Below are 18,695 nucleotides of genomic sequence, written 5' to 3' on the forward strand. Positions count from 1 at the left end.
ATATATATATATATATATATATATATATATATATATATATATATGTTATCCCATTCAAATATAGGAACCCCCTGAAATTGATTCATCAGCATAACCCTAAGAATTCCTGGGCTAGGGAACCAATATAGTGATATATAAAGAATAAAACCCTCAGAATGCTCTTCATGGGTATTTGTATTTGATCGATGCATGGATTTAATTTTCACATGTATTTTAAAAAGTTTATTTAGTATTGTTCATAGATTAGCTCAATTGAACATTATAAAAAACTAAGATAGAGGACTTTTCTGATCATCCCTTCCCCCCTCCAGTTTTTTTCTCTCTGAAATGATCTTACAATGAACTGTATATGTCCTGCATATACATTTTTTATACACAATTTGTCTTCCTTACTAGAATGTGGTCTCCCTGAGGGCGGGGACTGGTTTTAGTTTTCTTTGTATTCCCAGTTCTTAGCACAGTGTCCTCACCTATTAAGTGCATGTTGATAGACCACCATTACCTCCATTTTACAGATGAGATGAGGAAACTGAGGCTTACAGAAGTTGTGACTTATCAATTGCCAAACACCAGTGTCAGAGGCAAGATTTGAAACCAGATCTTCCTGATTGCCAATCTCGCCACCCATATCTATTAAGCTGCTTGCATTTATCCCTAGTCCATTAGCTCATGTTTAGTTGTCCATTTTTATTCAAAATAAACCTTTGAGTGTTCAATGGACACCTGGAGAATTCAGTTGCATCTTAGTTGTCTAGGTGGAGAAATTCTTAGAGCATGTGGCAGTGTGAATGGATGATAAAAGATACAAGATGCTTTCTCCACTTTACTCTGATGGACAAACAGATATAACATAAGTAGTGATTGATAAAAATGAAATGCCAAGGGTACATAAAGCCAAGGCTATTTCATTTCAAAAGTGTCATCATTGGAAAATGGCACCAGTATTTTTACAGAACAATGTAGATTTTAATTTGGCAAAGATGATGAGATTAGAGGGAGAAAGTTAGAAGTACAAATCTTATGCAGATGTTCAGAACAACTAAGAAGAGGCCCATTAGAGCCTGAATCATTTGGCTAATTGTGTTTATTCTCTACTTCACCTGCAGTTTGTAGAGAGAGACACAACTCATATGAAATGGTAACTCTCAGTGGGGCATAGGAAGCTTATAAACATGCTCCAAATATGTCTAATTTGTAGCATAGTCAGATGATAATGGATTTTTCCTAAGAGAAATTAGAGCAGACAATGTAAGAGATGTAGGTATAAAAGACAAATTGAAATAATTTCTAATTTCATTAAAAATATTAATGGTTAACTAGTAGACATTTACCTTTCAAATAATTTCAGTTAAATAAAATGCTTACTATGTTTAGCAGGTATTGTGTTGAGTAATGGAGATACAAATAAGAAAAAGAAATTTTCTGTCCTCAAGGAGCTTATAATCTAATGGGGGAAGAAAACACACAAGAGGGTCAGTAAATAGGGTAGACCAGTCACCAAGGCAGGAGTGGAAGCTAATTAGAGCTACTGATGGGAAGGTTGTGAGTCCACTGTTTAATGCTCCATCCTCAGAAGATGTTACCTGCCTTTTAAGCTCCTACTTTTCTCTGTTTCTTGCCCCTCCCCCCATCTTGAGAAGGCAAGTTTAATGTTTTACTTCCCAAAGTTCTGGGATCTGCTGCGTATGCTACCTGGCCATTAGGTTAATTTCATTGCCAACACAGGAGCCAGCACACCATTGGCTTATTTTTAGCCCCATGGCATTTTAATTATCAATCCAATTTTTAAAAAATTGATTAAGTGTCAGTTACATGCGAGGCACTGAGCTCCAAGTTGGGGGGATACAAAATGAAAAAATCTATTTTGTAAGTTTTGCCCTAAAGGAACATATGATGAGGAGAGGGGGGATGAAGAAAGAGAAGAGAAGATTGCAAAAATGATTAAAACACAAGATAAAATCTGATAGGGGCAAAGAAAAAAATTCATCCTAAAACCCTTGCATTTTTTTTCTTTGCCTCTATCAAAGTGGAAAGATTGCTGGCTTGGGAGTTGGAAGTCTAGTGATCAAATCTCACCCCAGATACTTGTATCTTGCACAATTTATTTAATATCCTTGTGTCTCAGCTTCTACTTGTTTTTTTTTCCTGGATATATTTTCTTTACAGTTATTTGGGTATTCTTAAAAAATTGCTGTCATTGTATACAAAGTTCTCTTGTACCTGCTTATTTCACTCTTCATTATTTATGGAGGGTTTTTCATGTTTTTTTTTTAGGTTTTTGCAAAGCAAATGGGGTTAAGTGACTTGCCCAAGGCCACACAGCTAGATAATTATTAAGTGTCTGAGTTTGGATTTGAACCCAGGTACTCCTGACACCAGGGCCGGTGCTTTATCCACTGACCCACCTAGCTGCCCCAGTTTTTCATGTTTTTCTAAGATCATTGAGCTCATCCTTTCTTATAGCACTGTAGTATTCTATCATAACCATAAACTACATCTTGTTTAACTTTTCTTCAACAGATGGGTTATGAAAAATGGTTAGGAATGAATGAAAAAAAAAGAATTACAAGAATGAAAGATTACATGGATGGAAAACATTTCTTAAGTTCTTAATTTTGATGCTAAATGGTGGGGTAAAAGCAAGACAGTCTCTTATCTAAAGGTCAGGACATTTTAGGTAAAAACAATTCATGTAGATAATGGTGGCCAGGGAATGTGTTGTTTTGAAAAGGTACTGCAATTGTGTGTTAAAAACCAGGGTGAATAATATGCCATTTCCAGAATCACTGGTAGTATTTATTTGATTTATATTCTAAAACAAAAAAGGTGGAAGGTATGGGGGTAGGGGAAGAGGTATAGTAAGAAGACAATTGAGGTGGGTGGTTGGATAGGATATGAAGAAGGATCTCATATAGAGGTTCAAGAACAGAAACTATATTAAGAAGATAGCCAGGGTTACTGGGAAGATGGAACATGAACAAGAATGTTTCCTTCCTTCACAGCAGTATGGGCTACTGAAAACCAGAAAGCTCTTGGTCCTAGGTTTTAAATATGAAATTTCCTGTAAGTCCCCTCTCAGGCTCTTCCTTTCCCTTAACCATTTTATGATTTGGAGAGGAAGATGACTTTCGTGGTATTGGTGGTGGTGGTGGAGATTTTAGTATCATATATTTAAGCTGGAAGACTCCTTCAGGATCATTTATACATGAGGAGACAGTACCTGGGAGTTTCTTTTGAACAAATTCATGAATTCTGAAAACATGACAATGGGGACTAGAATGGTTCAGGGAAAAATAGATTATTTAAGCCACCCCAAGGCTTGGAAGGTAGGGCACTATGCCTAAGGTTATCCTCCCTCCCTCCTTGCTTCCAAGTATAGCATTCTATTCACCTGGTGACCCAACAACTATCTAGGCTCATTCAGCTACTCAACCTGCCCTCTGCTTAGTTTTCTAAGCTTTAAAATGGGGGCAATAATTACATCTACTCCCTAGAGTTGTTGTAAGGATTAAAGGAGAAGAATTTTTCTTTTTGTTTGTTTTTAGCTTTTTGCAAGGCAAATGGAGTTAAGTGGCTTGCCCAAGGCCACACAGCTAGGTATTTATTAAGTGTCCCAGACCAGATTTGAACCCAGGTACTCCTGACTCCAGGGCTGGTGCTTTATCCACTATGCCACCTAGCCGCCCTGAGGCTGCCTAGCTGCCCAAAGGCCACCTAGCTGCCCTGTGAGGAATTGTTAAGTGCTCAAGACAGTGTTCCCTCCCCTCCCCTCCTCCCTCCCTTCCTTCCCTTCTTTTTTTCTCTTCTTTCTTTCCTTCCTTTTCAAGGTCTTTGTATTTGAGACACATATTTTCCATTCTCACTTGCTTTTCAGTTATGACATAGTTAAGGGTACCCTTCTCTTCCTTTCATTTGGTTGCTTGATTGGTTTAGTCTTTCTCCCTCTACCCCTAGTTTTATAGATGAGGAAAGTGAGATACAGAGAAGGTGACTTTCCCAAGGTCACAGAGGCTTGAAGTCAGTCAGGTTTCCTGCCTCCAAAGTCAGTGCTCTTGTCCCAACCCCCCACAGGATCTCAGGGAATGGCTTCTGCAGGTGTGACTTAGGGGAGGAGGCAGTTGAGGGAGGGAGTGTTGTTTCTGTCCATGGTCTCATTGGTGCCAAATACCTTTTTATAGCCTTAGAGATCATTAGACAGTAAGCCAGCAAAGATGCCCTTAGACAACCTCCAGCAAGGCAGTGTTCCCAGTCCCAGCTGGCACTAATCAGCCTCAGCCGCAGTGGCTGGGCTCAGATGCTGGGCAGCCATCCTCCCCAAGTCTAAAACCAAACCAAACAAACCCTTCCATGCTACGACATCTGCAGAGTGATGGGAGCAGAATGGACAACAATGACAGACCTTCTATGTATCTGTGATGTAGACCAACAAAGGCAAGAGTTCACCCATGCACCAAGATGAGCAAAGAGCAACCAAATCAGCTGGAATGCAACCAGACTCTTTTGGCTGATGCCCATGAAGAGGAAAGTGCCACTCTTGTTTAATCTCTTTACTGGGACTCAGAGCTGGAAGCGATCTTAGAGATCATCTAGTTCAACTCTTTTTATAAATTAAGGAACCAATTAAGGTCCATTGAAATTAAACTGGCACAATCACCTAAATTGTAAATGAGGTACAAAGCAAATACACAATAGAGCTGGGATGACTTCAAATCCAGGTCTGTTTTCCTTCAGGGCATCACTTGGATTCTATACAGACTGGTCTACATATGTAGGCAGAATCTGGAAGCAACAAGGAAGACAAAGTGTGGAACATAGTGGAACAAATAGGAATGGTGGTTCCAACAAAAACAGGATGAGGCATCAGGCAGCCACATATGTGCCACCCTTTCTTGCACATGTAAAGGCACTCTCCTCACTTTAATTAAGTTGGTTGAGTGGTGCTGAATGAACCTAGGTAGTTGTTGGGTCACCAGGAAGTAAAATAAATAGAATGCTATATTTGGAACCAAGAAGGAAAGGAGGGAGAGAAGGAAAAAAGGGAATGAGGGAAAAAGTAAGGAGAGAAGGACAGAAAGGAGGGGAAAGAGAAAGGATAAATGGAAGGATAGAAGGGGAAGAAAGGTGAGAAGCAAGGAAGAGAAGGGAGGAAAGGAGGGAAAGAAAGAATGAAGGAAGGGAGAAGGAGAAAGAAGGGAAAGGAAGGAGGCAAAGAAAGAAGGAAAGGGAAAGGAAGAGAAGAACTTGAAGGAAGGAAGGAAATAGTTATAAATCCCTACTATATAATAAGCACTAAATGATTTTACAAATTTTATGTCATTTAATCTTCACAGGAACCCTGAGAGGTAGGTGTTATTATTCAACTGAGGTGGCTGTGTGAGTGAAGAGAAGGGGATGTATATGAGAAATATTATAAAGATAGTAACAATGTTGGTGGCAGATTGGATATGATGGGTGTGTGAGAGTGAAGAGTTAAGGACCACATTGTGGTTATGAACCTGGGTGACTTGGAGGATTGCAGTGCCCTCAACAGTAATCAGAGTTAGGAAGAGGGGGATGAGTTGGGGAGAAAGATAATTAGTTCTTTATTAGACAAATTGAGTTTAAGCTGTCTATGGGACATCCAGTTCAAGATGTCCAATAGGCTGATTGTGATTTAAGACTAGAGGTCAAAGGAAGAGAAAAGGCTGGATAAATGGATCTAAGAATCATTTGCATGGGCTGGTAATTAAATCTGTGGAGCTGAAGAGATCAACAAGGGAGTTAGTATAGAGGGCAAAGAGATCCCCTTGGGAAATTTCCATGATGAATAAGCATATCATGATTGAAGAGTAATTTAATAAGCTGTGTACATATATATGTACATATATGTATATTATATATATATATATATATATATAAAATATCAGAACAATTTTAGAACTGGAAACTAAAGAGGTGTTGGAAATTGAGGGAAAATGAAGCAAATAATGGTAAAGGAATATTGTAAAAAAATGAAAGGGATGATTTGAGACCAACTTAGGAAGACTTGTCTGAAAGGATGCATAGTAAAGTGAACAGAAACTAGAGAACAATTTATATTATAATAACATTATAGAAATGAACAAAGTTAAAAGATTCAAGAATTTTGAGCAAAGCAATTGAAAACTGTGATTCTAAAAGAGCAGATGATGAAGTACTTCCTGACAGAGAGGGGATGGAATAAATATTCAGACACACATTTTTGTATGGGAACCAATATGGAAAACTGTTTTGCTTGACTGTGTATATGCATTAGAAGGATTCTTTCTTTCCTTCCTTCCTTCCTTCCTTCCTTCCTTCCCTCTCTCTGTCTCTCTGCCTCTCTCTCTTTTACTAGTGATGGATTGGGAGGAAGAGACAATGAATGCTTGCTAATCGAATAAAAGTAAAATTTAATTGAAACATTAAAACCCCTGGATGAGGAATCAACCAAATTGATTCTCAGTTCAGCTGTTATAAATCAGGGATAGAATCTTAAACACTTAACTTTACTTCTCTAGGTTTATTTTCTTAATCTTTAAAATCAGGGGATTGATTGTAGTAGTTGATCTCAAGGATCACTTTTAGCTTCTTTCCCCTTATTGCTTTTTTATTTGTAATTAAATATTTCACCTCCCTTGTCCCCTGTCTTCTCCTTAAGAGTACCAGTTCCTTTTTTTTTTAAGTTTTTTTGCAAGGCAATGGGGTTAAGTGGCTTGCCCAAGGCCACACAGCTAGGTAATTATTAAGTGGTTGAGGTAACATTTGAACTCAGGTCCTCCTGACTCCAGGGCCAATGCTCTATCCACTGCGCCACCTAGCTGCCCCTAGAGTACCAGTTTCTTAAGAACAGTGAGGCACTTGGTCCATTTTGTTTTAGCTTGTGGTTCAAGCCTTTGATTTCATCTTTGTATGGAACTTCCATTGCACTGAAGGAGATGGGCAGCTCCACTGTAATTTCTAACCTTGGAGGGTTTCCTGGGGACCCTAAAAATCATCAGTTGAAAGTGTTAATAAGAACACTCAGTGTTGGCATTATGTTAAGCCCTTGTTATCCAAAGGGCAAAACTCAGACCTTGTTTTTTTTTTTTTTTAGATTTTTTTGCAAGGCAAATGGGATTAAGTGGCTTGCCCAAGGCCACACAGCTAGGTAATTATTAAGTGTCTGAGACCGGATTTGAACCCAGGTACTCCTGACTCCAGGGCTGGTGCTTTATCCACTGCTCCACCTAGCTGCCCCTAGACCCTGTTTTTCAAGGAGCTCTCATTCCTGTAGGGAGGAGACATCAAGTAATTTCAAGGTATATATATATATATATATATATATATATATATATATATATATATATATATATATATATATATAATAAATGACCTGTCCCTGGTCATACAGTCCATGTCAGATAGAGTATCTGAGTCTGCCTAATTCCCTGGATGGCCCTCCAACTACGACAACCCATTACCTCTCAGAGTGAGAGATGCACTTTATATATCTTAAAGCATTAACAAATATCAGCTACCATTCTATTGTAATTCCTTTAGTCCATCCACCTTCCCTTGGGTTTTAGGATTCATGGTCCTAGAAACAGGTCATAAAGTCATAATAATTTCTTAATTATTGTAAGAGGAACTTGCCTATCGTTGATGCTTCAGTTTCAGAAACTAACTTATGAAAAGACTCATATTAAAATCAAGATTAATTGCCATCTTTTCACTCTATGGAAGCAGGCCAAGAACCTGAAGTAAGGTCCTGCAGGAGAGGCAGAATTATTTTTTCCAATACATTATTTTTTTTAAGGTTTTGCAAGGCAAATGGGGTTAAGTGGCTTGCCCAAGGCCACACAGCTAGGTAATTATTAAGTGTCTGATGTTGGATTTGAACTCAGGTACTCCTGACTCCAGGGCTGATGCTTTATCCACTACGCCACTCAACCACCCCATTTTTTCCAATACGTTATTAAACAATATGGGTATGTTTTAAAGCTTCAAGGAAATGGAGATCAGTATGGATGGATTTTTATCACAAAATTTGTATCATCTTTCCAGAAGACACAATGAAATAAATATCCTTTAGGTTATACATGCCATCATCTACCCATCAGGTAGGGTGGAGATAGGTAGAACAGATCTAAAGTCAGAAGAAATCTGGATTCCAATCCTACCTGTGACACTTAGTAGCTGTATGAATGTGGTCAAATCAGTATTTCTGAGTCTCAGTAAAGGAAAAGGTAATAATAACTATTATTCAGTGAGGGGTCTTTCTCTAGTTGTCACTTCCCTGCATGGAAACTAATGGAATATATGTGTTATATCCTTCAATCACACTGTAAAACTGATCCACTTCCATTCATACCTAGGAATTAATAAATAGATCATATATAAAAGGTGATAGCATCCTTTGTTGTTACTCCCATACATATTTACACATCTAATTATTTAATGCAATAATGTTGTTATTTTACATATAAGGTATTAATAACATGCAATAGTGAAAAACTAATCTGAAGCAGCTATGTGGTGCCAAGTGAATAGACTCCACTCTTCTCAAAGGTCTATTCTCTTTGGTAAAAGATAGGGGAACAATACCCATAGTACCTCTCTTATAGGTCTATTGTGAGAATCAAATTAAATAATGCATATAGAGTTTAGCAAATTTTACATTATTACTATAAAAATGTCAATGACTGTTATTGTTATCATTTGTATTTTTAGAGAGAGAGTGTGTGTGTGTGTGTGTGTGTGTGTGTGTGAGAGAGAGAGAGAGAGAGAGAGATTGGAAATTTTAAGTTCAAATACCATCTCTAACACACATCAGACAACTCTCTGAGACCATAATAGAAAAGATGGCAACCTACATTGGTAGAGAATAGTTCTAGCCTAGGCGTTCCTTATAAACCCAGGGAGTTCCTGTGAAATTACAAGTCCAGTCTCTATCCCTATTGCTTTATTTAAACAAAAGCATGCATTTGTGAACATTTTCCCTATGAAATAAATGTTCAAAGTCTTTCTTAAATAATCAATGATACAAAAAAAATCTACTCAAATCTCATTCCCAAATTTTATTTTCAGTGTTCTTTTATGTCTGGATCATCTTTTCACATTGATTTAAAAAGCACGTGTGTGTGTGTGTGTGTGTGTGTGTGTGTGTAATGGCTCATTTTCAATGCTATTCAAATACTTGTCAATGACAGTGGTATTAAACTCAAATAGAAATTGGGCCACAAAACCATCACATAAGAATCCCTGCTGGTGACATACTGACTTAGAAAACTACATTTACATTCTGTTCAATTTTATTTTTCTTTATTTTATTCCATAGTTTCCCAATTAGATTTTAATCTAGTTTTTCTCATCTCAAGAAGCTGGGCCTCATGTTTGATACCTCTTTATCACAAAACTTACTTTTTAAAGTACTCACTTCTGCTGCAAATTAAATCCCCTTAAAGTGATTTTCAATATATGTTGGCAGAATTATAGCAAGTTTGTGTGTCTTTTCCATAGAAAATAACATTATCTGACCAATACTTCTGAGTAGCACCCCTGGAAAATCAGCACCCTGGCCAATGACCATGAGCAGGTTTAGGTTAGTGCTCCTAGGGCATCTGCTTCCAGATAGTATCACTGTTAGGTGCCACTTTTATTTTAGCAATAAAAGAGCATTTCATTGGCATAATACGTTTCCCCCCCCCCTTTTCTCTTATCCTTGGTTCTTAGGCTGTTTGTTAACATATGAGAAACAAAGCAGAAGGTGCCAAAAAGTTCACCTTCAGAAAGTCTAGTCTTAAAATCACTGGAGGGAAAAAACAAAATAAACATCTTTTCATCCTGAGTATACTCTTAATGATGCCATATGGCTGTGGATGATGGAACATCACAGGGCAAGAGGGATGTGAATGGGAGGAATGAATATAGAAATGGAATCATATATCTAGAGCCATAAAAACCCTCAAAGGCTATTTAGTCCATTCTATAGGCAAGGAAATTGAGGCCCATGGAGGTAAAGTTATCTGATGTAGGATTTGATTTTAGAACCAGAGTAAAAACTCTGTTACTCAGTTACTTTGTTACTCAGTTGTTTCAGTCATGATCAACTCTTCATGACTACATTTGGGGTTTTCTTGTCAAGAGATACTGGAGTGGTTTGCCATTTCCTGTGCCAGCTCATTTTATAGATGAGAAAACTGTGGCAAACAGGGTTATATGACTAGCTAGTAAGTATCTGAGGTCAAATTTGAACTCAGAAGTATAGAGGAGTGTTGGGAACCGTTCTGCATGGGAACATTGTAAATTATCTTCACCTGGTGTCTTTGAACATCAGAGACTTGTTCTACTAAGTACCATGGGAGTGGGAGTGGATTAGAGATTGGAAAGGTATTTAGGCACTGGTGTTTTGATGACTAGATGGAGCACACAGAGCACTTGGAGATCTTGATGGAGCACTTTTCTTCTTTGTAATCCTTATCTCCTACCCCTCCAATGCTCGCCTGGAGAAGACTGAGTGGGTCCAGAACTGGGACTCTACAAAGCAATCTATTCACTTGGCACCACCTAGCTGCCTCAGATTAGTTTTTCACTATACTGCATGTTATTAACACCTTTTATATAAAATAATAACATTATTACATTAAGTAATTAGATGTGTAAATATATATGGGAGTAGCAATGAAGAATGCTATCACCTTTTATATTTGATTTATTAATTCCTAGGTATGAATGGAAGTGGATCAGTTTTATAGTGTGATTGAAGGATATAATACCTATACTCTATTAGTATGCATGCAGGGAAAAGACAACTAGAGGAAGACCCCCTCACTGAACCTACCTTTGAAACATGGATATATCAGAATCAATGGACAAGAGTTGGATAAAATAGAAGGAATTGATAGGTGGTAATCAACACCAGTGAAGGGAATGCCCATGTAGAGAACACAGATTGTTAAAGTGTTGAAGAGGCTAATTCTCAGGAAGAAAAGTACTTTATAAGCCTTGAAGGAAAAGGTGATTAAAGATTATTTCCTTTTCTCATTCTACAATCCAGCCAAACTGGTGTCCTTGCTATTCCCCCACCCCCCAAATCATCTCTTCTATCTCCATGCCTTTGCAAAGTCCTTTGACCTGATATCTAGAATTCTTTCCACCATATCATCTTTTTTCTTGATTTCTAAGAGATATTCATACTTTTGGGTGAAAAGATCACCCTTTTCCTCTCCTTGAATCTAGATTTACAAAGGGTGCACTCACCTGGCCAATGAGGCTCACTCCAGACAAATTTCAACATTAACCACTGGTGTAGACTGTGCTTTGAGATTCGGAATGACAATGAGTTTATGGGGAATCTGAAAAGCTTCCTTGTATGCTTGGACCATTCACTGTTCAACACAGGATCCAGGACATTTCTAAATGCTTACTACCACAAAAGGACCATTTGGAAAAGAAGAAAAACCAAGTTCTTTCTGATGCTAGCACACAAAATAGGCTTTGTTTCTTTTCAAACAATCTCTGTGTGGGAGTAATCTTTTTTCTCCCAGCATTAAATTGAGCTTAGTTCTAATCTTTTCTGTGGCGGTGTCCCACAAAATAGGTTTTGGCACCATCAATTGATTAGATAACAATTAAGATTGGATAGCACACAGGAGATAGAAGCTTGGAAGAATAAGTGATTAATGAAACCACTTCTGCAAAACTAGCTAGTCTTAGATAAAGGCCAAGTGTAAGGTTCCTATATTCATGTTCATCATTAGTCTTTGCTACACTGGCCCAACTATAGACTGCCTTTCTCCTCTCCACTATTCCCTAACTGCCTCAGTTTAACTTGTAAAAAACCTAAATGTGACCAATAATTGCTGTTATTTTTCTCTCTGTGTCCATGTATTTGTCCACACCCATATACACACACACATATTTTTCCAGTTCAAAGAAATTATATTTTATGGATGGAGACTATAATAAGGGTTGCCCTATGCTTATTTCATTAGGGTATACTATTCCCTTCTATTAATATCAGTAATTCTTGTATCCAACTGACAGTTAATAGAGAGGCTTTTCTTTAAGGGAAAAAGGTTCTCAGATAGGTGAATCAACCTAGATTAATTCATCCAAGAAAACTAATGTAAAATAAGAGACAGAGCTTCAATGTCGAGAACTTTTGTTGTAGTTTTTCACTTGTGTTCAAAATTTTTGAAAGGCATTGGGTTTAAGTGAGTTGCCCAAGGTCACATAGCTAGGTAATTATTAAGTGTCTGAGGGCAAATTTGAACTCCAGTCCTCCTGACTCCAAGGCTTCTTGGCAAAGACACCAGAGTAGTTTGCCACTTCCTTCTCTAGTTCATTTTATGGATGAGGAAACTGAGGCAAACAGTTATAAGTGACATGCTCAGGGTCACACAGTTAATAAGTGTCTGAAGTCATATCTGAACTTGAGTCTTCCTGATTCTCAACCTAGTACTCTATTATTTACTCATATAATATACATATATGTATATATGTATATTTTTTAATTCCAGAGATTCCATAAAGTCTATTACCTCCAACTAAAAACCAGACTGAAAGCAGAGGGAAGAAGTAGAAGAGAATCGCAGTTAGAACAGATGGATAAACTCAATTCTACCTGCCCACTTGTATCTAAGTGGAGGAATCAGATGATGAGCAAAAAGACAGATGTGGCTGTCAGTTGGAGCAGACTCACATTGCAGTACTCTCCATAAACTAGCTTATACCATGTCTATAACCTATGCCAAGTCCAAACGGCCAGTGCAAAGTTTCTCACACAACTCACCTTCTTCAGCTCCTCCTGAATGCATTGGCCATTGTCTTCCGAGGATAGACTTTCCTTCTGATGCTCAGATTCCGTCCTGGGCTCTGACTCTTGTTCCTCACCTGAAGATGTTTCCTTCTCGCTCATTTTAGCAGCTAATTCGAACAACCTGGATTTCAGTTTCTCCTCTGTGGCATTTGGCCTGCTTTTATGATGGTGATCTTCACTGCTGATATCAGTCTCCGACAAATCATCAAAAACCTAAAATGCAAAACAAGATGGGAACCAAAGAAACACCTGTTGCCTCAGCCAAGGATGTTGACAGCAGCTTCTAACAAGCTTCTCATTCATGGAGCATGCAGTCTGGGAAAGGGACAGATTTTCTCCCTTGAGCAGTACTTTCTATAGTTTAGCTTTCTATTCTTAGTATAGAGGGGCATTTTGCTTGCATGTGTGTGTTTTTTAAAGTGCATCTTTATATCTATTTAATTTTTTTCTTAGGTCTTTGCAAGGCAATGGGGATTGGGTGGCTTGCCCAAGGCCACACAGCTAGGTAATTATTAAGTGTCTGAGGGCAGATTTGAACTCAGGTACTCCTGACTCCAGGGCCTGTGCTCTATCCACTGCACCATCTAGCAGCCCCTTATATCTAATTCTACAAACATTTATTAAACTCATATATCCAGAGGCTACTAGGTGACTCAGTACATAGAGTGCTGAACCTAGAGTTAGGAAGATCTGAGTTCAAATCCAGCCTCAGACCCTTAGTAACTATGTGACCCTGGGCCAGTTACTTAACTATTTGCCTCAGTTTCCTCAAATGTAAACAGGGATATTTACAGCAGTTACTTTTCAGGGTTGTTGTGAGGCTCAAGTGATATAATATTTATCAAACACTTAGCTCAGTAACTGATACAAATAGATCCTTTCTTCCTTCCTTCCTTCCTCCTTCCTCTTTCCTTTCCTCTGCAGCAGGTACCATGTTAAGTGCTAGGGTTTTCAAGATAAAAATGAAACATTTACCAAGTGTGCATGAATAGTTTCTACCATTAGAATGTAAGTTCCTTGAAGGTGGTAACTGTTTCATTTTTGTTTTCACTTCAGTGCCTAATACAGTGTTTGATACATAATATATGATTGCTATTATTGAGTCATTTGTCAATTGGGTTTGGCTCTCTATGATCCCATTTGGTATTTTCTTGGCAAAGATACTGGAGTGATTTCCCAGCTCATTTTACAGATGAGGAAACTGAGGCAAACAGGGTGAAGTGACTTGCCCAAGATCATTCAGTTAGTATCTGATTTAGATTTGAACTCAGACTTCCTAAGGATTGAACCACCTTGCTGCCACATCATAATAAATTACATGTTGATTAATTCATCTCAAACAACTAAGTCTACTGGATATTAACTACTAGATACTTTGAAAGGTTCAAGGGGCAGCTAGGTGGTACAGGATGGAGCACAGGTCCTGGAGTCAGGAGTCAGGAGGACCTGAGCTCAAAGTTGGCCTCTGACATTTAATAATTACCTGTGTGATCTTGAGCACGTCAATTAACCTCATTGCCTTTCAAAAACAAAAACAACAGAACAAGAAAGGTTCAAAAAAATTGGGCAAAATACTCAGCAGTGCTACAAAACATGGTTTCTCCCATGAACATTTATCAGCATCACCTCTCCTCCTCCTGATCCTTCCTGTCTCCTACCTCCAATTCTTGATGGATTTCCTGGAGGTTTGGCATGATTTTCCCTAGACTTTGGCATATACATTCTGACAGGCTAATAATTTACAAGACTCAGGGAGTTAACTCAATGGAGGGAGGTCTGTATTTTAGCTTGACTGCTCATCAGTTCAAGTCTGTCTCTATGTCAGTCTGCATTTTATGACCACTTTGGAAGGAATGATTGATTTTGATGAAATTTTTTGCCGGGCTAAAGGGTGAGATAACATCTCACTTTTGATTGGTATTTCAGTTAACCATGTTTGAGATAAAATGGTGAATTCAAAAAGGCATATTTCTCATTATTCTAAACAAATTACAATAGAATTGGCTCAAGATTTCAGAGATATATGAGATATAATTTATTAATAATGCATACTAGAAATTTGAAATTTTGCAGGATTGTACAAATATAAGCTACTTTCCTGGAGGATATAACACAATGGTATTATTACACTGGTCAACATCAAATACAATCTTATGCAAAAAAGGAAAAGTAAATGAGATTTGGCCTAATAAACTTTCTAAAATAACTAACATCAGTATCTCAAAAGGGCAGCTAGGTGTCACAGTAGATAAAATACAGGACCTGGATTACAAAATCCACAAAATCCTATTGTTTTCATTCTGTTATCTTATAAGACTTCACATGTTTCATTTGTTCTAATCTTTAAAAAAATTAATTTATTACAATTTAATTAATTAAAAGAAAAGATTAGGTGTACCTATCTCACTTATGCTGGCTACATATGGGGCAGGGGTAGCTTTTGACTTGGGCTAGTTTACCCTTCCTTAGGAAACTCTGGAGGCCCTGATCCCATGGGTTCACAACATTTTTTTATGCTGGTCAGTATAGACACAGTGTTTGTAGGCTTAGTCCTGTATAGCTCAAATCTCCTAAACTCATGAGATCGCCAACCTTGGTCTCCTTGGCATTTGGGATATAAGCATCATACCTGAGCACCAATTTTTAAATGAATTTTAAAGTTATTCATAGAATTTATAATGAATTTAAACATCAATTAAACTTTGCTCACAGTATATGGGTGTATATTTTTATTTCTTCACAATTATTGCTAACCAACCTTCAGAACTCTGTAGAGTTGTTCAAATGGAAATATTTTTAAAGAATAATTACTGTAAATCCCTGATATGAGCAGACCATTTAATCCTCATTAATATATTGTCAAGGGAATTTGGAGAAGGCTCCCTGCATGTTGTGTGTCCTCTGTGAGGCCAATTAATGGTAGGAGATGCAGGAATGTGCTGCTGGGGGGGCAAGAAGAGATGAGTAGTCCTCTACATTACTGGAGGAGCACCTTCTGCAGATATCTATATCTATAGCCATTATAATATTTTCTTGATTCTGTCTCTCCCTCCTAACATACACACACACACACACACACACACACACACACACACACACACATTTAGTGAATCTTTAATTGGAAATTTGAAACCTGTAGGGAACCCAAGTCTGTTTTTGCTTGATAGAAGCTAATGAAATATTTAGGATATACAGAATAGGCAGAAAGTGGTAGACTTGACTCTGAAATCTCTAGAAAATGAAGCACTATCTCCATCTAGTGGCAAAGGAGTGAATAAAGTCCCAAAATGGTTGATCCTAGAGAAAAGGTTTCTATTAATGAAGATTTCCATAAAGTACTAGGAATAATAGTCATAATAAACCCATTTTCACAGGTTAACTTCTAGATTCATTCTCCAAATGAATAAACATTTTCAAATTAAGTGAAACGAACCTTTGAAAAAATTCCTAAAGCCCTCTCTGATTCTTCTTCCCCAGAGAATTTCTCTTGTAATGTCAAATTTCAACAACTGGTCAAGAAACACTTATTTCACACCTACTGTGATAAATCAAGACCTGTGGGAGGTGCTGGGATCCAAATAAATGCAAAAAACCCAACAGTTCTCTCAAGAAGCTCAGAGAGTAATGGGCAGATACTATACAAATAGCCTTGAATGAACAATCTACGAAGAGGAAAAATTAGAGATAAACAACAGAGGAAGTCAACAACATTAAAGGACAGGCACGAAAGGCTTCTTGTAGAAGTTGAAATTTTAGTTGGAACTTTAAGGAAACTAGGGAATTCAGGAAGAGGACAGAAAGAGAGGGGATATTCCAGACATGGGGGTGAGCCAGTGAAAATATACAATTAGGAGATGCAGAGTCTTGTCTGAAGAACAGACAGGAGGGAACTGTCACTAGATTGTAGAATACATGCATTTAAGATTTAAAAAGATTGGAAAGGTAGCAAGAGGTCAGGTTATGAAGAATTTCAAAGGCAAAACAATATTTTTATTTGAATCTGCAAGTGATGGGAAACACTGGAGTTTATTGAATACTTGGGTGTCATGGTCAGATCTGGATGATTTTGACAGCTGAGAGGAAAGTGGGGAGAGACTTGAGGCAGTTTAACACACCAGTAGGCTATTGCAATAGTCTGAGCATGAAGGGATGATGGCCTGTGCCAAGGTGGTAGCAAGGTCAGAGGAGAGAAGGGGGTGTATATGAGAGATGTTAGGAAGGTAAAATGATCAGATCTTGACAACAGGTTGAATATAGCAGGGTGAGAGAGAATAAGGAGTTAAGGATAACAACTATATTCTGGGCCTGAGTTACTGGGAGGCTGGTGGTGTCTTTTACAGTAATAGTAGAGGAAGCAGTGAGGTGACTTGGTAGATAGACCACTAGACCCGGAGTCAGGAAGATCTGAGTTCAAATCCAACCTCAGACCCTAACTTGGTGACTTCAAGCAAGTAACTTAACTTCTGTTTGCTTTAATTTTATGGAAAGGGCAATGGCAAACACCCCAATATTTTTGCCAAGAAAACCCCATGGACCTGGTCACAAAGAACTGGACAAAACTGAATAAAAAAATTTAGAAGAGGGGAGGATTTGAGGGGAAAGATGATGAGTTCAATTCTGAATTTGTCTAATTTAAAATGTCTATGGAATATATAGAGATATATAATAGTCAGGTGGAGTTTGACACTTATACGATCATAGAGATATCAGTCCCAAGCTGATGAGATTATCAATGACAATACTATAAAGGGAGAATAGAGGAGGACTCAGGACAGAGCTCTGAAGTATACTGAGTACAAGGTTAGTTGGTGTAACCTGGCTGAAGAGACAGCAAAGGCAATTGAGGAGTGATTAGATAGGATGGAGGAGAATCTGGATAGAGAAATAGTACAGAAATCTAGAGAAGAGAGCATCAAGGAGAAAAAGAACAATGTCAAAGGTTGCAGAGTTCAAGGACATTGTGAAAAGGCCTGCCATTGCATTTGACAACTTGGAGAGCAGTTTCCATGGAATGATGAGGTTGAAAATTAGGCTATAGAGAATTGAGAAGAGAGCAAGAGGCAAAATGGAGGCATCAGTTGTAGATGTCTTTCTCAAGAGTTTAGGGGATGAGAGATATGGTTAATAGCTAGAGGGGATGGATGTGGAAGACATGTTTGTAGGCAGCAGAGGATAAGCCAGTAGACAAAGAGTGATTGAACATAAATGAGAGAGTGGGGATGCCAGAGGGGATGCCAGCAATCTCCTAGAGAAAGTGAGATGAGAGCTTATATTGGGAAGGAAATGTTGAGTTGTGTAATTTAAAGAATGTTGAATCTGTAGAGAACCTGGGTTCCTGGCTCAAACACTATCTATATGGACTTCTAATCTCCTCCCTCTTTTTTACATCTTCTAGGTCTCACACTAATATTTCTAAGGCATAATTCTGATCATATTACTTTACTGGTTCCCTGATAACACAAACTTTTTGGCAAATTAAGTTTGTTGGGTCATTTAAGTCATGACTGACTTTGTGATCCCATTTTGGAGTTTTCTTAGCTGAGATACTAGAGTGATTTGCCATTTCCTTCTCTAACTCATTTTATAGATGAGTAAATTGAGACAAATAGGGTGTGACTTGCCCAGGGTCACACAACTAGTAAGTTTCTGAGGTCAGATTGGAATTCATGTAGATGAGTCTTCCTGATTCCAAGCCCAGTGCTCCATCCACTATGCCACTTAAATCTTGACTACCTCAGAGGTCAACTAGTCCAAATCTTTTACAGTTGAGGAAACTGAGTCCCATGGAGGTTAAGATGACCAAGAAGTAAATGTCAGAGGTTAATCTTGAACCTGGATCCTCTGAACCCAGAGCCAGTTCTCTCTGCCACAGTATACTGTTAATATTTGTTATATG

General features: G+C 38.1%; 1 protein-coding gene and 1 long non-coding RNA gene across 2 annotated transcripts in view; one reads left to right on the top strand and one right to left on the bottom strand.

Moving 5' to 3' along the window:
* LOC141494560 (uncharacterized) overlaps positions 1 to 18,695 on the top strand; it is a 151,756-nt gene that overhangs the window by 90,359 nt on the left and 42,702 nt on the right. The gene's annotated exons all lie outside the window — the stretch shown is intronic.
* Positions 1 to 18,695, bottom strand: part of MYRIP (myosin VIIA and Rab interacting protein) — a 223,310-nt gene that overhangs the window by 35,456 nt on the left and 169,159 nt on the right. Inside the window, exon 9 of the mRNA XM_074195896.1 lies at positions 12,773 to 13,012. Within this exon, the coding sequence (XP_074051997.1) occupies positions 12,773 to 13,012 (240 nt within the window). The remainder of the gene's footprint in view (positions 1 to 12,772; positions 13,013 to 18,695) is intronic.

This window comes from Macrotis lagotis, chromosome 7, assembly GCF_037893015.1.
Source record: "Macrotis lagotis isolate mMagLag1 chromosome 7, bilby.v1.9.chrom.fasta, whole genome shotgun sequence".
Classification (NCBI taxonomy): Eukaryota; Metazoa; Chordata; class Mammalia; order Peramelemorphia; family Peramelidae; genus Macrotis; species Macrotis lagotis.